Here is an 18,643-nt window from a genome sequence, read left to right on the forward strand (position 1 = left end):
AAACAATTTTTAAAAAAATCAAATTAAGACACCGTCAACGCAAATGTCAATTGTTTCGATACAAGTGCGGAAAAGTAGATCAAATAATTGATGTTGTCCTAGATTTTGACAATAGCGAGAACTATTCGAAAAAATCTTACTTTTATCGACATCACTGCCAACATCATAAACTGTCATACTATTTAGTTGTCAATCGCAAAAATAAATATTAACGCTTTAGTGCGAGAAAAAATCATCAATTAAGTATTCAACCTCGTAGTCAGTCACAAATGAAAGGAGTTGCGAAAATCCTACCGAAGGAACGAATGATTATTTACGTGCTTAGGTCGCTGTATTTCATGAACTTTCATGAACCTCAACCATTCCATTACAAAACTAATAAGGATAACAGTAACTGCAGCCTCGTCTCGGGTCAACAAATTTCACACGTAACCTCGACTTTTCAACTGTTTATCCCTTGTTATATAAATGACTATCACGTCACTAGGGATAAAAAGTTGAAAAACCGAGTTTACGTGTGAAAGTTAGTCCGAGTTGCCTATTTTAAGGAATTTAATTTCCAAAAATTTCACAAATTTCACAAAAATTCTTAAAATTTCCAAATTTTGTTTTCTGTTAGATCTCATTCTAAAGTAATCACTTAAGCTCAAAGAGATGAAAAACAACTAAAAAGGCAGTAAAAACAAAATTGAAGATGCAATCTGTTGTGTTGTTAGATAAAATGACGAAAAGTGTTGGAAAAATTAAAGAATTTTTGGAAATTTAATTTCCTTAAAATAGGCCCTGGTCCGAGACGAAGCCGACACGTAAACCAAACTTTTGACTTTGATCTTGATCCCGAATTGTGTACCCAACTTTACACACGAAAAAACAGACTTGGATCTGTAAGATATGAATAGTCATTGCACCACTGTACTGCAGGAGATGTGTAAGCATTGTTTCCATTTCCTCATATTTTCCTAGCACTCGATTGCCAATTACTCTGCCATTTTCAAATATTCGATCGATTTGCCTTTAATTCAATCGAATCGAAATAAAGCCAGACCGGAATGACGGTCTAGTTGTTTTCCATCGGGATTATGTCTTTAAGTTGAAAAGTCTTTTCAAGGTCGTATTGAAAATTTCAATTGCCGAAACTCAATTCGAATTTCAATCAAAAATACATTTCAGATTATTTTCGATCCGATATTTTCATTATATATGTGAAACACTGCAACAAGTCGTATCGATTCGTTACATGAGTGCTACTCTCGATTCAGAAACGTCAATTCCATTATTATTATTAGTGTATAGAACGAAGTTTACATTTCAAAAGTTCTTTCGGGCTTTTGTTTTATTATTCATATCCAATTCATAATAAAATTTAAAATGCATGGTCGATTCATGTATCGCATTTAATCACGCCAAACCCACCCACACGAAATTCGAGAGCATAGAGAGTTTTCAAACATCATCAGCTCTATTATCAACACAAAATCTATTGATATGAACTCGGAATTTCACCCCCATAAGCATCGCAACGAGCATTCTATGAAAAGAATAAAAAAAAATTGAAAAATCTCGAAAATCTTTCTGTTGAGCACAACTTGTATTGTGATACTTTTTTACGAAATTTTCTTTTGTACAATTCAAAGAGGAAGGCTGAATAAAAATGAAGGATACAATGAGGAATTTTGCGCTTTATACGTTTCACATTTTTTAGTTATACCTCTTTATACAGAGCTACTTTATTACAAAGAAAGATCGGTTTTACATAATGGCCAGGGTTAAGAATCCCATTTTTTTCTTCTGTATGTTTGGAAAATATGTTGCATAGGCCTTTTACAATGGAAACAGTAAACGTGTGTATGGGTGGTGGATATTAACTTTTTTGAGATATGTAATTAGGCCTCGAAAATGGCTCAAAGCAGATTCCACAAAAGAATGAAAATATTTTTTATAACAACTCAGTACATTCAGTAGGTTATTGTTATAAACGACCTGCATTTTGCATGGAAATAGGAGACTGGGGCTGGAATATTTCGGAAACAGTTTTACCCTCGTTTCATTCACAGATGGTTAGCACATCATGGACGCTCCAATAAAAATTTATTTTATTTTTTCATCTTCCTTTTTCTTTTTCTTCCAAATTTATAATTTTATTGCAACAATTCAAAAAAAAAATATTTTCCATGTTAATTGCCTCGTTACGTGAAAGGCAAGAACGAAAGAAGGGAAATTATATCGAACAAAGTTTCAGATAAAACTTTTTTTATATTTGCTCAACCCATTTCTTTGCAAACTTAGTTCCAGGTATACGTAATTTATACCAGTCAACCGTTACAGTGTGAAATGTGACGCAAGTATCTGTATCAATTTAGAAAATAAGGGATATAGAGTGTTCATCTTAAGAATACACTATTTATTTTAGATTTATCAGACTTTTAAAAGCCATTGATGTTCCCAGTCAATTAAATGATTCCAGTGTATGATATTTTGGCGGAAAAATTTGAATTCGCTAAGACGTATTTAAATTTTGCGCCACAATATCATTGACTGGGAACATCGATGACTTTTATAACTCTTAAAAAACTGTCAAATGTGTTTTTTTTTTGAATGAACCAACTGTATCGCTAATTCTTCCTAACGATTGGACATTACTCGACTAGACTTTGGATCAACTTTATTGGTTCCTGATAACGACTTCCAACTCCCAGAGACCTACTAGCGTTAGAACTATGACTATGAACATCGTCCTAAATCCTCGTCCCATTTTTTTTAGCTTAGGACTTGCGTCACGACGCCTTGATAACGTCAATCCATTTTGTCGTTGTAAATCATGTTTCCTCTACAACAATTTCCTTGACTTTTTCTCGTATTTAATTAACTTTTTACTGTTATTTGATCTACTAAACTACTATTATCGAGCGATAATAAATACCCAATAAAAGGACTCTGCGGTAGGATTTACTTTTAAGTTGGCCTTAAACTGATCCGGTTTGTCTCCTATTTGGATGATGTTTCCATTCGTGACGCGTCTAATTGGTCGAAATAACTGGCGAGGGTGAAGGACGAAGGGAAAGCAAAAACAAAGCGGAAGAGTGTTGGGTGAAGTCCATCCCGATTTTCGGTGTTCGATGCTTCTTGGACACCCTACCAATAATGAAATGGATGTCGTTAAAATATTAAATTACATCCGCCATCGAATTGAAATATTATGGCAAATTAATACTGAAATGATTGCACAAGATTATCCAAATCGGTAATATAATCCAAAGTTAAAAACAGAAAAGCTCTGCCGAAACTTCTACAAATTTGTTTAATCGGATCATCGTATTAATTCTGAGAATTTATCGAACGCTACGGAATTCCACAATCTTGTCAATATCATAATTTTGATTTCAATATCGAGGAAATGTTTTCATGTTGATTCGAGCACACGAAGTCGAATTTCTATGGGATTTAATTATGAAAAAGCTCATTTGCTTTAACGCTGCATTTGTGTGTTGTTAAAAGTTATTGGATTAGATGTTGTAAAAGATTATGTTTATTGCGTTGATGTGGTGGATCCATACATGGCTGAATGATTAACCAAATTATTATTCACTTGGCTGAAAGTCAGGGTCTTACACCACAAAATACCGAAAAATGTGGGTAACAAAAAGGTTCACTGTGATTGAAATGCTATGAAAAACGTTAAATGTGGGTAACAATTTTTCGTTGAGGTCACGATGACTTGAGTAATTCTCAACCAATTCGGATGATTCGTGGAATTAACATCCCGAAGCTAACTTCGAAGATGGGCTATGTGGGACTAAGGATCTGGAAGCTATCCAAGAAAAACGGGATTTTACACTGTTGATCAAAGTCTCAATTAAAAAAAGATTACTTTGATGAAATTTGATTTTGTTTGGTAGTGTGGGTAAATCATATAAGTTTGTTTTCGATGTGCATGAAACTAGTAGGAAGAATAATTTTATCGTTCGATGTCCAGCTTTTAACCTTTTAAACATCTCTTGCTAGTGAACTACTAACATCTTGATAGTTGACTATCAAATTTGATAGTTGCACGGTGAGCTTGAATTTTTTTTCATTCGACCTCTCGTGGACATGAAATGTTTTTAGTGGTTTTTGTAGATGGCGGCACCACGAGTAAGAATAGTATAACAAGAAAATATTTCAATGGGAAAATTTTTAATTAGATCGATTTTTCATATTTTTTTTTGGACCTGCGGGAAGCTTTGAAGACTGTTCGGACTCTACTGGATCATAATATTCATGACTACCAACAAACATCTTTTATGAAGCAAAGTCATTCAACTAGGTTGCTGCAAATTTGAAAGGCCTTATCACATGTGGATGATTTCTATTTTGTCTCAAAAAGTATGTTTAGTTATTTTACATAATTTGGAGGGTGAATTAAGGTCGGAAAATGAGTTTGTATTTCATTCTGATATAATCTTTGTTGTTAGACCTTAACTACCATTAAATTTTCTTCGTATAATGTCTCATTTTTTAGTGGAAACAACTAAAATGTTGAAGAATTAGCTTAGAATGGCTATTCTAGAAGGTTTTTTACTTTTTGACTCGAGATAGTGCAATTTGCACATCGGTGCGACTTATAACAAACATATATTTATCGAGTCTTTCGACCTTTATTAACCCCCTAAAATTATGTAAAATAACTAAACATACTTTTTGAGACAAAATAGAAATCATCAACATATGATAGGGCCTTTCAAATTCGCGGCGACTTTGCTTCATAAAAGAAGTTTGCTGGTAGTCATGTATATTATGATTGGTATCGTTGTAAAGTTTGCCAAACAGCACCTATATTTTTGTGATCAAATGAGTCACCAGTAGGGTCCACACAGTCTTTAAAGCTTTCCGCAGGTCCAAAAAAAAATGAAAAATCGATCTAATCAAAAAAAATCCCATCGAAATATTTTCTTGTTATGCTATTCTTACTCGTGGTGCCGCCCTATACAAAAACCACTAAAAACATTTCATGTCCACGAGAGGTCGATTAAAAAAAATTCAAGCTCACCGTGGTTGACTAAAATCCAATATGGCCGCCGGCAGTCAGTTAGGAAACCGGAAATAGTACTAACGCTTCACATTTCTTAATAACTTTCAAACAAGAAAACATCATGAAATTCGGCCAAAAAACACCACATTCACTACACGACGAGTAGCCGGATATGAGCTCACTCCAAGGGACCTAGCTCACAATCCGGTGAACCGAATTTTCTAAGACGTAGGAAGGGGACATCAAAAAATCCAAAATTTTGCGTGTCAGTCAATTAAATAAGGGATCAGTGATATTGATCTGATGCATGGAATACGACACAGGGTTGATAGTTTAAGAAGTTTAATTTTATTTTGATAAAAACTACTGGGACCAGTACGACCCTGCCAAAGGCCGGGAAACAGTGCTAGTATTAGTAAAACATTCACAATGTTCATTCAGTAGGGCAATTCCCGACCCGAGTTTAAACGTTTATACTCGAGTATAAAGTTTAAAGTATAAAACTTTGACATAACTGGCATATCGATGAATGGTTCAGTAATTTGATAATAATTACCACCAAAGTATCGTCGGATCTTGATTTTATTTATAAAATCAGTAAAGCTGTTGTCTCTAAAGCTAAAGACAGGGAGCTGGAAAAACTTTTTCTCCTAAATGTAGCGCTACTGAATGACAACTAAAACCATTGCACGTCGAACACGTGCTTCCATGCAATGACATGAGAACACAGTTTGGATCAATAACTATTTACAAATACGAACAATTTTTTCCAGCTCACTGCCTCTAGTGTCAGAAATATGAGCTCTGCAGATTTCATCAATAAAATCAAGATCCGACGATAGTTTTGTGGTAAATATTTTCAATTTACTGAGCCGTTCAACAATATGCTAGTTCTGTCAAAATTTTATACACGGGAATTGTCTTAGTGTAATGAGCTTGCGCTCGCATGTTTATACTCCGAAATCGAGCTTATGAGTGCGCATTGAAATTGTTTAAACATATTTAATAAACCGTATCATTGTAATAAACTATTGAAAGGGTTGGTATGTAAGACTACGCTGGTTTTGAAATCACGATACACTAAAAATCGATCATTTAAATTTCAATTTACTTTAGTCATAAAAAAATCGGTTAGTTTGTGGTGAGAACCAGATACTCCAAATTTATTCGTTAACTGTTTCTGACCTTTCGTAAGTCCCTCCTGTCAACTCCAATCGACCGCGAACGCCAGCTGTGGCAGTCATCTCACCTCTTACCAGTACAATAACATAGTCGCTTCTCGTTTCAAGAATTTCTCCTTCAAAGCCTGAATTTTCTAGTTGATTTCGAATCATATCGCCGGTAGTTGGCACTTCAACAATATCATCAAACTCGGTTTCTCGTTTAATTTTTCCGTAAACATTGACTGTCGCCTTGAAATCCATGCGTATATCTTTCATTAGATCAAACCACGCTGATACATGTACCTTAGTGTGTGGTGGCACCTTGACGTTATAGAGTATTTGAAAATGTTTATCCGTTGAACTTTTCCAGTTTTGGTTTGCACCCAATCCGACTTCGAAAGTGTTTTCAAGTTTACCTTCAGCCACAAGTGGTATTCCTACTGAGCCGCTGACCTTCAAAGCATCTTTAATTGACTCGGAGAAACCATAAGAAAACTCATCTGTCACTGATTCCGACACTTCAATTTTTCTGCTCGCAGTTGCTGGGCTGTTGTTTTGTAAAGTAAATTCGTCAATCAGAGCTCTTTGGCTTAAATGCCTTAAAATCTCGTCTGGAGGGGGTCTGGAGGGGGTAGACTTGTGGCTGAAGGTAAAGTTGAAGCCTCTTTCGAAGTCCAATTGGGTGCAAACCAAAACTGGAAAAGTTCAACAGGTAAAACGTTTAAAATGTCCTATGACGTCGATGTACCAGCGTACAGTGAGATACGAATATCAGCGTGGTATGATCTAATAAAAGATTTAAACATGGATTTCACGGCGACAGTCGAAGTTTCAGGAAAAATCCGACGAGTAAACCAGTTTGATGATATTGTCCACGATGTTTCTGCTACTGGCGATTTGATTCGAAAACAACTAGAAGATACAGGTTTTGAAGGAGAAATTCTTCAAATGAAAGAAAACAGTGTTGTTGTACGGGTATCAGGTTCGATGGTTGCAACAGCTGGCGTTCGCGGTCTATTGGTTGTAAATGGAGAGGTTGTCCAGCATATGGAGCCAGTTTAATGGAACGAATCAATTTGGATTCTCTGTTGGTCAGCACAAATTAAACGATTTTTTATTACAATTGGAAAAAGACTTATATGGGCGGAAAATAAAGAAAATTTCAAGTAAAGTTACAATGATTTCATGTATTGTCGTGTCTGTATAATGCCGCAGATATATGTACAAAAAAAAACTTGACCATACCTCTGAAATAGCAATTTTCCGTTCCTAGTGCTCATCTTCTAACTGAGTTAGTGAATTATCAAAATTGGCTGCGTTGTGTAAAACCAACGCACCTCAAGAACAGTTTCTTTTAACGGTCAAAATCCTCTTATTTTAGACCCCGCAGTGGTACTATACCAACATAAAAAATTAAATTTATATGAAAAATTCTGACTACTGCGTCGAGTACTTTTTGTAAATCGGGTTATTATATTCGACCGATAGAAAAATTCAATTTTATCGATAAAAAATAGGAAGAGACTATTGGCACCTGGTGCCAATAGTCTCTTTACAATACTGTGGCTAATGGCACCGGGCGCCAGTAGTCTCTTTATTATACTAATGCTAATCGCACCCGGTGCCATTAGCCACAGTATTATAAAGAGACTATTGGCACCCGGTGCCATTAGCCACAGTATTATAAAAAGACTATTGGCACCTGGAAAAATTAAAATTTTAATAAAAAATCCGGACATTTTGAAAATTAAACTTGTTTTGTACACAATTCTAGGGAATTCATATTTTTACAAAATGTAAGGTAAAGGCTGATGTTCGATCCTGAGGAACTCATCGTTTTACAAAATGTAACGTAAAGGTATCGAACAATCCGCCTTTACATTACATATCTCAATACGATGAATTCCCAAAGATCGATGAAACTACCTTTACGTTAAATTTCGTAAAAGGAATAATTCCTCAGGATTGAACAAACCACCTTTACGTTAAATTTTGTAGAAAGATGAATTCCCTAGTATTCTACAAAACGCATTTGCGTTATATTTCGTAAAGCTATTAATTCCCTAGTATAGAACAACCCAGAGCGAAGCGGAGGGCCGCAATATGAGCTGGGCGCCGAAACGGTGTTGGTAACTTAGGAGTTTTTTTCTCTCCCTCGCACCGTCTAATAATTAGTCCCTTTTCGCTAATAAAATGTCACAGGCAGAGAAATACTCAGCCATAAATGGTGGAGGTGCCATCGACATGTATCTCATTTCCATCGGTATTTTATTATTTTTTATCGGTAGTATTAGTATTGAATGAATTTATCGGTCGTTTATTACCACCCTTTTAAATCTGTTCTTGTGCCTGTTTTGGAGTGCGTTGGTAAAACTAATCGATAGACAGATGGACTTTTTTATTTTAGTGAAATATCGCCAAAGATGTGAACTTCAAAAAAAGCCAAAATAAGAAGAATCCTGAAATGAGAAGTAACGCCAGAAAACAAGCTGCAAAATTTTTATTGGTAAAACTTCTCGTTTTGGTGATTTTTATTGACGTTTTTTCACGATGGAGATATTTTTGTGTAACCACTAGACTTTTCTCTTACGACATTTTCCGACTGCAAAAAGAAGAAGAAAATTTTGCATCAGTCAAAATGTCCGCTTTTGCTAAATGTAACACAACAACTTTAGGGGCAATTCAAATAGTGCGCACGCACCTGAAGGGGGAGGGGGATTTCCGAAAATCGTGCAAAAGTGTGCGGCTTAGAAGGTGAGTTTGCAAAAGCGAGAACTCTCTCTATTTTATACAAACAAACAAGTTCAGCTCTTCCGCTTCAGACTAGGCCTTCTTTTGGCTGTAGAAATTTTACAAAGTTCGTTATACCTCAGAAAACGCAGAAATAAGACCTAGTCTGAAGTGGAAATGCGGAGCTACGAGATGAAGAGAGTTTGGGTTTCATTGAATAAAAAGAACATCGTACGGGGCTTCGTAATTGCGCTATGCGCAATTTTTAAGAAGTGCACATTTCATAAGAAACGTAACGACGTTTACGGGCGCAGTAGGCTTACGGTAAGAGTAGGGCGACCGACGAACTAGGGTCACGTACGCAATAGATGTACGGGTTCGTACGGGGCTCAGTCGCAGCAAACGCTCCGACTGTTCTGATGGCTCGTTTTAAAGTAATTAATGTTTTTTTATTTTTAACATAAAATAGACACCATTCGGAATATTTTCGCCCATGGAACCATGTCAAAAATATTTCATTTTATATTTTTAAATAAATTTAAAAAAATCAAGAGCGAAAAGAAGTGTTAGGCAACGTTGGCTCCCTAGACCAAACCAGGCCGATCCCAGCTTGCCAACATCGCGATTCGAGCTGCTGGTCGATCCATATACGATAATCAACCATAAAATCGCTTTTCACATTCAATATGAGCGAAACGGCTTTTTTGGACAACTCGCACCCGACTATCTGCTCCATTTCCTTACGATGATTAATTTATGCACCGAACAATTATTATTGATCTTAAATTAGCATAAAGTGCAGAAAATTTCATTCTACTCAGCCTGATGATGATTGTATTCATTGAATTTACACATTTTCCACTGTCTAATTGTTCCATCAACTATTGAATACTTAACGCGAATTTAAATGTTCAAAAATTGCGCCAACGTAAGACTACATATTATACGTAGAAATTCATGAATCCTCTCAACAAGACTAATTAGAATGTAACCGAGAAAATAATGAATTCAAGTAGCTTTTTGCTTTCATTGTAAAATGTACAACAATAACAGGATATAATATCGTCAAGACTGGAGCTGTATAGGCGGGTATATGTACACCAATAGCAGACACATACATTGAATTTCAAATTAATATTCGAATGAAAATTTAATCCGAATTTTATGCAAGATTTAATATTTTCATTGTGGCAAAATAGCGGCTTTGCAACATACCGATATTATGTTTTTCGACACTGTCGTACTGAACAGATCATATATTCATGTTACAGTTACCATAACACATATAATATTCATCCGGTGGATTGTCTGTTATGGAATGGATGCTGTTTTTGCCATTATTATTTTATGATTTAAATTTTAATAGAACTTTTATCGCAGCAAATTATATGAGATTCATAATATTGCTTCTCAACATCATATCCGTGTTTTAGTTTAAAATCGTGCTGCGAAGCGTGCAGATTATTATTCTTATTCCTTCTAAGAAGGTGAGCCGAAAGTGTAGAGGCACTCAGCTCATTGAATTTTTAAATTAAATAAAAAGTAAACAATAGAGCACCGTGTTACCTTAAGTTAAAATTAGGACGTCTACTACATCTGTGGAACACGGTATACATACTATATTGTCTACCTTATCGAATTGAGACAATATGTAAACGTTATACTCGAGCGGATCGCTCGCTTCGCTCTTGTTAGAATTTCCTATTTCCTTCCAGAGGTGAACACAACGTTTTATGAAAAGTGAAAAACCGTTTGAAAAAATAAACAAAGTGACAGTTCGAGCGAGAAAAGTTCGATTTTCCTCCCCACACAGGAGTGAAAGTGATACACTTTTCTCAATAGAATTGTCATTCGATCAATCGTCAACAAAACGGCTATTGGGGGGAGAAAATAAGGCAGATCACACCGCACATTGCACATACGAAACAGTCGTTTACGTAACTAGTGATGAAAAGAAGAGTTTTCGTGTGAATTTTGTTAAACACTCGAAAACGAGACTTTTATCCCGAGTTGTCCAAAAAAGCCGTTTCACTCATATTGAATGTAAAAAGCGATTTTATGGTTGATTATCGTAGATGGATCGACCAGTAACTCAAATCGCGATGTTGTCAAGCTGGGATTAAACAGCCTCGATGAAGCTTCATCGAGGCTGTTTAGCTGGGATCGGCCTGGTTTGGTCTAGGGGGCCGACGTTGCCTAACACTTCTTTTCGCTCTATGAAATTTTGATTTTTGAAAATTTATTCAAAAATATAAAATGAAATATTTTTGACATGGTTCCATGGGCGAAATTATTCCGAATGGTATTTTATGTTAAAAATAAAAAACAATAATTACTTTAAAAAAAGCATTTACCGGATTTTCCAGATTTGCACATTTTTTTGTATTGATTGGCGCCATCTTGAATTACAGCGCCACCTACATATTTTTTCAAGCACTTATATTTTTCTCGTATGCAGAAAAGTTCAAGGAACACAAGATTTTTTTCCCACTCAATTCGGATCAAAATTCAATTTTATAGAGCCGAAAGAAGTTTTAGCTGACGCCGGCTCCCTGGCCCAAACCAGGTCGATCCCAGCTTGGCAACATTGCGATTCGAGTTCGTGGCCGACCCACCTACGATAATCAACCATAAAATCGCTTTTTACATTCAATTTGAACGAAAGGACAACTCGCACCAGACTATGGCGTTGAAAGTAGTGCTTAAATTCATGAAAATTACGGTTTTCAACGTATGTTCAACGCAATATTAAGTACGTCATACTAAACGATTACAAGGAAAGTTTTCATTGATCAACTCAAAATGCATTGGGAAATAATGCAGTGAAATTTCAATCTCACTCCAGCATGTATCGAAAGGATTTTCTCGTTTCGATAAGGGTATGAGAATATGGTTAACTTCAAAGGTGAATTGTTCAAAATAGAATCATCGAAATACACGGTATGGCTTAGCCATATTAAGGCACAATAGTTATGGGTAATTCCAACAAGAGCATTTATATAAACTCAAGCGCATTGAGTTTGAACTTCCACACTCTGACACTGCCCTGCAACTGTATATTGCATACAAATAATCCACTTATACAATGTTTACCAGGAATGCAATTCAGATATAACAAACACGACAAGTTTCTGTGCATTGCTATTGTTCAACGTTTCAATGCACTTGTCTATTGAAGGGTCTAAGCAAATACAATAATATTAAACAAATACGTAAATCATACTGTAAATACGACAAATAACTTCTTGATGTGTAGGTACGTTGAGAATTTCATTTCCACAATGCAGGCGGGAAAATAGTCATTTTCTTCACTGAGTTGAAACTTCGAGAGACTTCGGAATGAAAAATTTTGTGTTTGCTTCTGGGAAAAAGTTGGGAAATAGCATTTTCTCGGGTGTCTTGTGGCACTCGCTACGCTCTGGCCAACACCAACCCCATCAAATTGTAATTTTCAACTTTTTTCCGTGTTGAACAAATAACTATTTTGTCCACTCAAATGCGTTGAGAATATGACATATTCCTTTCATACTGAGGACTATGCATCAGAGAAAATGTTTATCTAGTCACTACTCTGTTTTGCTTGAATTCATAAGAATTGTTGGAAACGTAAAACAATTTTCTTGCTGTTTACTAAATCAGTCAAGTTGAAAGGATTAGTGCACTGATTTAAACGAAATCTTTCGAAAGATTTTAAATATTAGTAGTCTTTCCACAGATTAAACATTTAATCCAACATTTTTCTCTGTGTGCTCCTAGCATAATGACTATCGATTACTGAGACTTAACTTATGTTAATATTAGCCATTTTATCCAAGCTCAGATAAGCTTATGCAAACCTTCAACAAGTCGCGGCACTCAATGTTTGCTTACGAATGACTTTGTATGAATTTTCCTTTATTCCATTACGATTTCAACGAGCGCAACGTAAAATTGTTCAGGAGATGAATAACGTTTTGATCAGAACAGAAGTCGAGAGCCCTTCACACCTTCACCCTTAGTCATAGTCAGGTGTGTCACAGTTAGGTGTGTGACAGTTAGAAGTGTGACAGTTATAGGTGTTTGATGTGAGTGGTGTGACGTCAGAAAAGTGCTAAACCAACCGTTTTCTACAGAAATAATGAATGCAAATCCCTGTAGTAAAGAAACGTTTACCTCTTCACTCAAATTTATCAACGAAAGGGTGGGTGTGTTCCATTGTTACTTTTTTTCCGACTAAGTTCTCCATGTTTTTTGATATCACCCACTATAACCCGAGCTATAACCAGTTGCAATGAAAAACTTTAAAACTTGAAGAACAACCAGTTCCAGTAATTTATGCAAGATGAACAAATTCAGGGTATATGCTGGCTGATGTAAATGTCAAAAACATTTAAAATCAAATCAAAATTCTCTTGAAAGCATCTGTCTAACATGAATTACGTAATAGAGGAGTGGTTATGTATCAATCATGCCTAAGTGACGGGCATAATCTCTACTACAATCTTATTGTAGATTAGTCAAATGGACAAATCAAATAATTTGCTGTTAATTTTACGAAACAAATTCCGAAAATTATAATTTGCTGTCACAAATAATTGTTAATTCCAGATTCGGACAGCGTCATGGTTCATGTCATTAAGAGCGAGCATCGTGCTGCTATGCAACATGAAAACAATGCTGCACATACATCTAACCCATCCAGAATACTCTTGCTCATTGGTTTACTGTCGACGACAATTTATGCGACCACAAGAACCGTAGGAAAACAAATTGAACAGTTATTGGTATGCCCCATAGTGATATTTGCCTGTTTGTATTCGATATGGAGATGACATTTATTAGTTTCCAATAATAATGAGCCTACATATTTAGCGACAACATAAAGACAACCAACAAAAAAGAAAACTTAATGGGAGAGAATGGGAGAGAAAGAGAGATAAAATTATGGTTGATTTATGAATATGGATAAATGAAAATTATTGGAAAGATTGGCTTGCATTTCTAAGAAACGGAATTCTTGATTTATTGGTATTCGTTTGAAATAAAAATAAATGAAATGACGCAAAATCCTAAGAAAAACCAAATTTGAATAAACTTTTACTATAAAATAGTATATCGTAATATGAATACAGTATTTTATAGACTGAATCAGTAAAAAAAAGAACAAAACAAATGAAATGTAACTTATTTAAACGAAGTAGTTATTTATCCACCAAGTATTGTATATGAAGACAATGAAGTCGCACTAGATAGATCAGATGTCATGTAATGCGATAAAATACTGTAATAACCGGAGTTCATAGGCTTGTCGTTCCTCATCGGGTCACGGCCGGGAATTGGGGAAATATTTCATTGTATTTGGAAGATATGAAAAACATTGGTTCTACGACGTTTGTTTTTGAACACAAGAACGACCCTAACGAGTCATCAACGATATACATCTTCACCGTTACTGTGTCTTCACACAGAGATGCGAAAGTGACAGATGCTTCTTTTTTTGTTTTTCTTTTGTCCCAATGTCAAAGAACAAAAGAAAAATTTCGCATCTAGCGGAGAGCTCAAATTGGTGGCAAAAGGTTTTCGAGCCAAATGAAGAACAGACATTGCCCCAAGAATTTTGTTTTTACTCTTCACATTGGTGGCTTATAAAACCCTGGCTAGCTTCTTTGGTAGCTCACAACAAAACCGCCACGAGTTGGCAAGGTTAGTGATGAATTGAAATTTCATTTTAATTATGATTCGCTAGACTTGTTCGTGTGCATATCGGTAAAAGTTTTCTCTGAGCAGTCAGTGCTACTGACGCTATTCTCGGATGAGAAACATTATGTTTCGTAAAGTTGCAGTTTCGAGAAATTTTGCCTTTTCTCCCATATATTTTATGTCAAAAGTCTAAAAAAAGCCATACTCACGAACTTTACAAACCTCAATGGCTTACCCCTATTTTGTTAGAACAACTTATCAATAAAAAACATCGAAAGGCGTATTTCTCGCAGATCGATACAGTGGTTATACTTCGTTCCAATATCTTCATTTTGGACATCGATTTGAGTTTTGAGAGTTGTGACGGCTGAGTTTCACACTCAGGCTATCCATGTTAGGGCACTCTTTGCACTCACAAACAAAAGCCGTAGAATAAGTGTTTTTCATCTTGCAAAATCTAACATTATTAAACCAACGTCCATCTGCGACCCCATGACGAATGATAAAGCTTGGGGTCTCTGGGAAAATTATACGAAGTATTTATCTTTTCTGCAGTCCGGCACGTAATTACCTATCCAATGCTAAAAGGAGATTTGCTTGAATGAAAAACTCGTCTGTTTAAAGACGCATTTCAAAGCGATTTAAAGAGGAGTGTGTTGATGCGATCAAGTAGTCAATATTACATGTAACGCTTAAATGCATAGTCGATGTTAATGTAAATATTACCGCATGCCATTATGCGCCATTCACCATGTTTTTGGCATCCAGATTCGAAAGCAAGTTGTATACGAATATACTGCGTGACAGACTCCAATAAGAAACCCTCTGGTGATTTTACTTATTTTTAAGATCCACTTCCTTCAATTAATTGCAAATCATGTACATCGCACACTATCCTTCTCGCACTTGTGTATTAAGTAAATCCGAATTGTTGATTATATATATGAGACACAAGTGTATCGTTTTGAATTTTAAGTGGTTGATTTCTCATAAAACTTGCCACTTGGATCTTTCGCACCATATGAAATAGAATTTCTGTTCAACCTAACGGTTCATTAGCATGCAAGAAAAGTTTACTCGCAATTCATTGAAGGTAAGGGAAAAACTTTCCCCCATTGGATGAAAAGATGAGAATTACGTCCCGGTATTGCAAAAAAGAATTTTTGTAAAAAAAGAAAAGAAAAAAAGAAATTGAATTGGAATTATAGGTTAAAATAAATATCCTGCACAAAAGACAGGACATGCTTCTCATTTGTGTCGATTGTGCAGGCTGTTTAGGTTAAAAAAGGGCGAAGAGAATATAAATCTAAAATTATATTTGAAAATAAATAAATAAAATTTATTGTAATGTTAATTTATAAAATTCTAATATTAATAATAAATACAATAAAAATAATGTTTAAAGACCTACAGTACAAAGCGCTTTGATTTTTGACGTCCTATATATACGAATATATAAATTGTCATTTCACTACAAAATTCTGCCTTGCCTGTTCCAACAATATTTCAGCTGTCAAAACGTCATCCATAGAGACGTCCAAAAAATTATTGTTGACGAAATCTTCGTAAAAGCATTGAGGTTATGGCTATGTGATGTGATTTCTCTCGTTCGTTCTTTCATGTCAAAAATCGTTTTTACCGTACGATGGAACGGACCTATATATTTTAATATCGGACATAACACATTTTTCACACAAAAAACAATTGTCGCCACATTCTATGTGAAAAGATATGATCGATTTCTTTCCTGTACCCGTCACACTCTTTGTTCCAAATCGTCAGTAAACATCTCCGAAATACAATACAATTGACAATTGAAAATGAACGCGGTCACAAAATTTGTACTATGCCGTAATTTGTATTAGAAAAAAAAGCTCCGTTCGCCACAAATGTACCGAAAATAGGTATTCCTCGCCTCCGGCTTGAGCTGGAAACCTCTCATTCGCTAAAAAGGCCTTTAAGCATATGTTAGGAACAACGTTTTTCCTAAACGACGTCGAAAATACACGACGGAGTCGCGATATTTTTACACTAGTGAGGAAAAGTCGATTTTCGAAAAAGAGAATTTGGTCCACAACTTTTCATTACCAATCATATGATATCGCAAAAGCTCGAAAAACGTGAAGCGAGCGGATTGACACAAGAGACTGGACTATAAAACAAAAAAAAATGTTTTACTTTTCGCAGTTGTTTCTTAAGAAAATTACGGCAGAAACGCGAAGATTATAAGCGAGGTTCTGTAAACAAGTGCGGGGTGAAATTTGGTGGAAATACCGCAATACCGCATTGCATCGTTTCTATGGAGCCTACATTTTGGTTCAAAACATCGAATCTTTTTCTTTCGTTAGGAACTAGAATTATTCAATTCTTTCATTAATTCTTCGCTAAGTGGTCGCCATTCATTCTCTATTCGATCGATAAATTTGCTTATTCACACCGTTAGATACCGTAAAGGATTCTATTTTATCGATAGTTGCAAGTCATTGTCATTATTTGCGGTCATGGTTTATACTGGATTCGAACGAAATCCTTTCGACGTTAGTTTATGGTAGTTAAATGCTGTACCGGCAAGTTACTCACTGTATCTCTGACGTCGTTTTGTTCAAGCAGAGAGACTTCGTTTGGTCGTTAGAGGTTTGAAACTTCAAGTTTGTGTTTGATGCCATTATTTTCCAACGACATGCGACGCCATACAGTTTAATTTCATTTTCGTTTATAATTCACGAAATGTGTACATGTACAAAAGAATGACTAGCCTCATAAACTTCGGCTATTTCTTTACCACTGTCGTGACTACTGATTATCTTAATAAAATAATCACAAATGGATATAAAGCTTTACGTTTGTGATACTGTTAGAAAACTGTCGCAATTGTTCAATTTTCGGTTTATGCCTCCTAATAAATAGATAAAGATAGATACGAACTCAAATGACCTTTTTTAACTGAGAAATTTGCGTTTTTGTTTGTCATCGTTTATACAAAAAACCTTTCACAACACAAAAAAGTTCCGGGATTTACTTTCCTTTTTTCCCAATATTATGCGCAAATAGCTGCGATAAATGGTAGATTTGAATATATTGAATTTAATAGAGAATTTGACGGTTGTAGCATTACACGCAGTGAGGCGAAATGTTGAAAAGAAAAGTGAATCCCACTTACCACACAACCCCTTTTAAAATTACACTCAATTGATATACACACTTGTGGCGAGGACGCGTTTCGACTCACAAAAACCACTTATTTTATTAGGAAATCCTTTCTGATGGTATTAAGACACAATTTTTTTTTCTTCGTTCTACCATTCCCAGTCGCACAAAAGAAAAGTGGAAAAAATACGCGAATCATTCGGTGAATCCGAAAAAAAATGAAAATTTCATGTACTTATGCAAATCAAGTTAAAAACTTTTAGCATAATTTTAAGTCCTTGTGTCACATTTTCTCGCATTACATTTTTCCGAAAGCAACAAAATGGATATGATGGATTTAATATGTAATGCGATGTACGTGATGAAACGTACAGACCATCAGTTTATACGTATTGCATGTGTGTATACAACACAACATATATATATCTCACTATGGTTGTTTATATTAACGCAACGACGATCGTATATGTATCACATCCACGCAAAATGGACCAAAAAAGATACTTAGGCCCTTAAAGCCATAAACATGCCATACACACAATTCGTAAGTAAACAAGAGGGGGAAAGCAGATGTCCAGACAACTGGTGTCTTAACTATTACCTACCAGAGAGATGCTAATATGACGACTGGGTCGTTTCGACGGATAGAGGGAATATGTTGAATGATTTTGAATTTGGTCGAGAGAAAATGTATTGAATTCTCTCTCAGCTGTCATTTCTCAGCTATCCATCGAATCCGTCGTCATATGAGCATCAATAGAATGTATTTTGCATCAACTGGCCTGGCTTCATTTCGGTAGTGGCGACATCGTTCTATTATTTTACAGGCTGAGTATGTTGATCGACATTTTCGTCAGAGTCGGAGTTACCGTTATCATTTCTCTGGTGCGTATGGACGGTAACGTCGTCGATGAAA

The 18,643-nt window shown here is 35.5% G+C and overlaps 1 protein-coding gene across 1 annotated transcript in view; it reads left to right on the plus strand.

Moving 5' to 3' along the window:
• Positions 1–14,067, plus strand: part of LOC119084135 (kin of IRRE-like protein 3) — a 141,326-nt gene extending 127,259 nt beyond the window's left edge. The window contains exon 8 of the mRNA XM_037193986.1: positions 13,489–14,067. Within this exon, the coding sequence (XP_037049881.1) occupies positions 13,489–13,712 (224 nt within the window). The 3' untranslated portion in view covers positions 13,713–14,067. The remainder of the gene's footprint in view (positions 1–13,488) is intronic.
• The last annotated feature ends 4,576 nt before the right edge of the window (positions 14,068–18,643 follow it).

Source organism: Bradysia coprophila, unplaced genomic scaffold (assembly GCF_014529535.1).
Source record: "Bradysia coprophila strain Holo2 unplaced genomic scaffold, BU_Bcop_v1 contig_732, whole genome shotgun sequence".
In the NCBI taxonomy this organism is placed as follows: Eukaryota; Metazoa; Arthropoda; class Insecta; order Diptera; family Sciaridae; genus Bradysia; species Bradysia coprophila.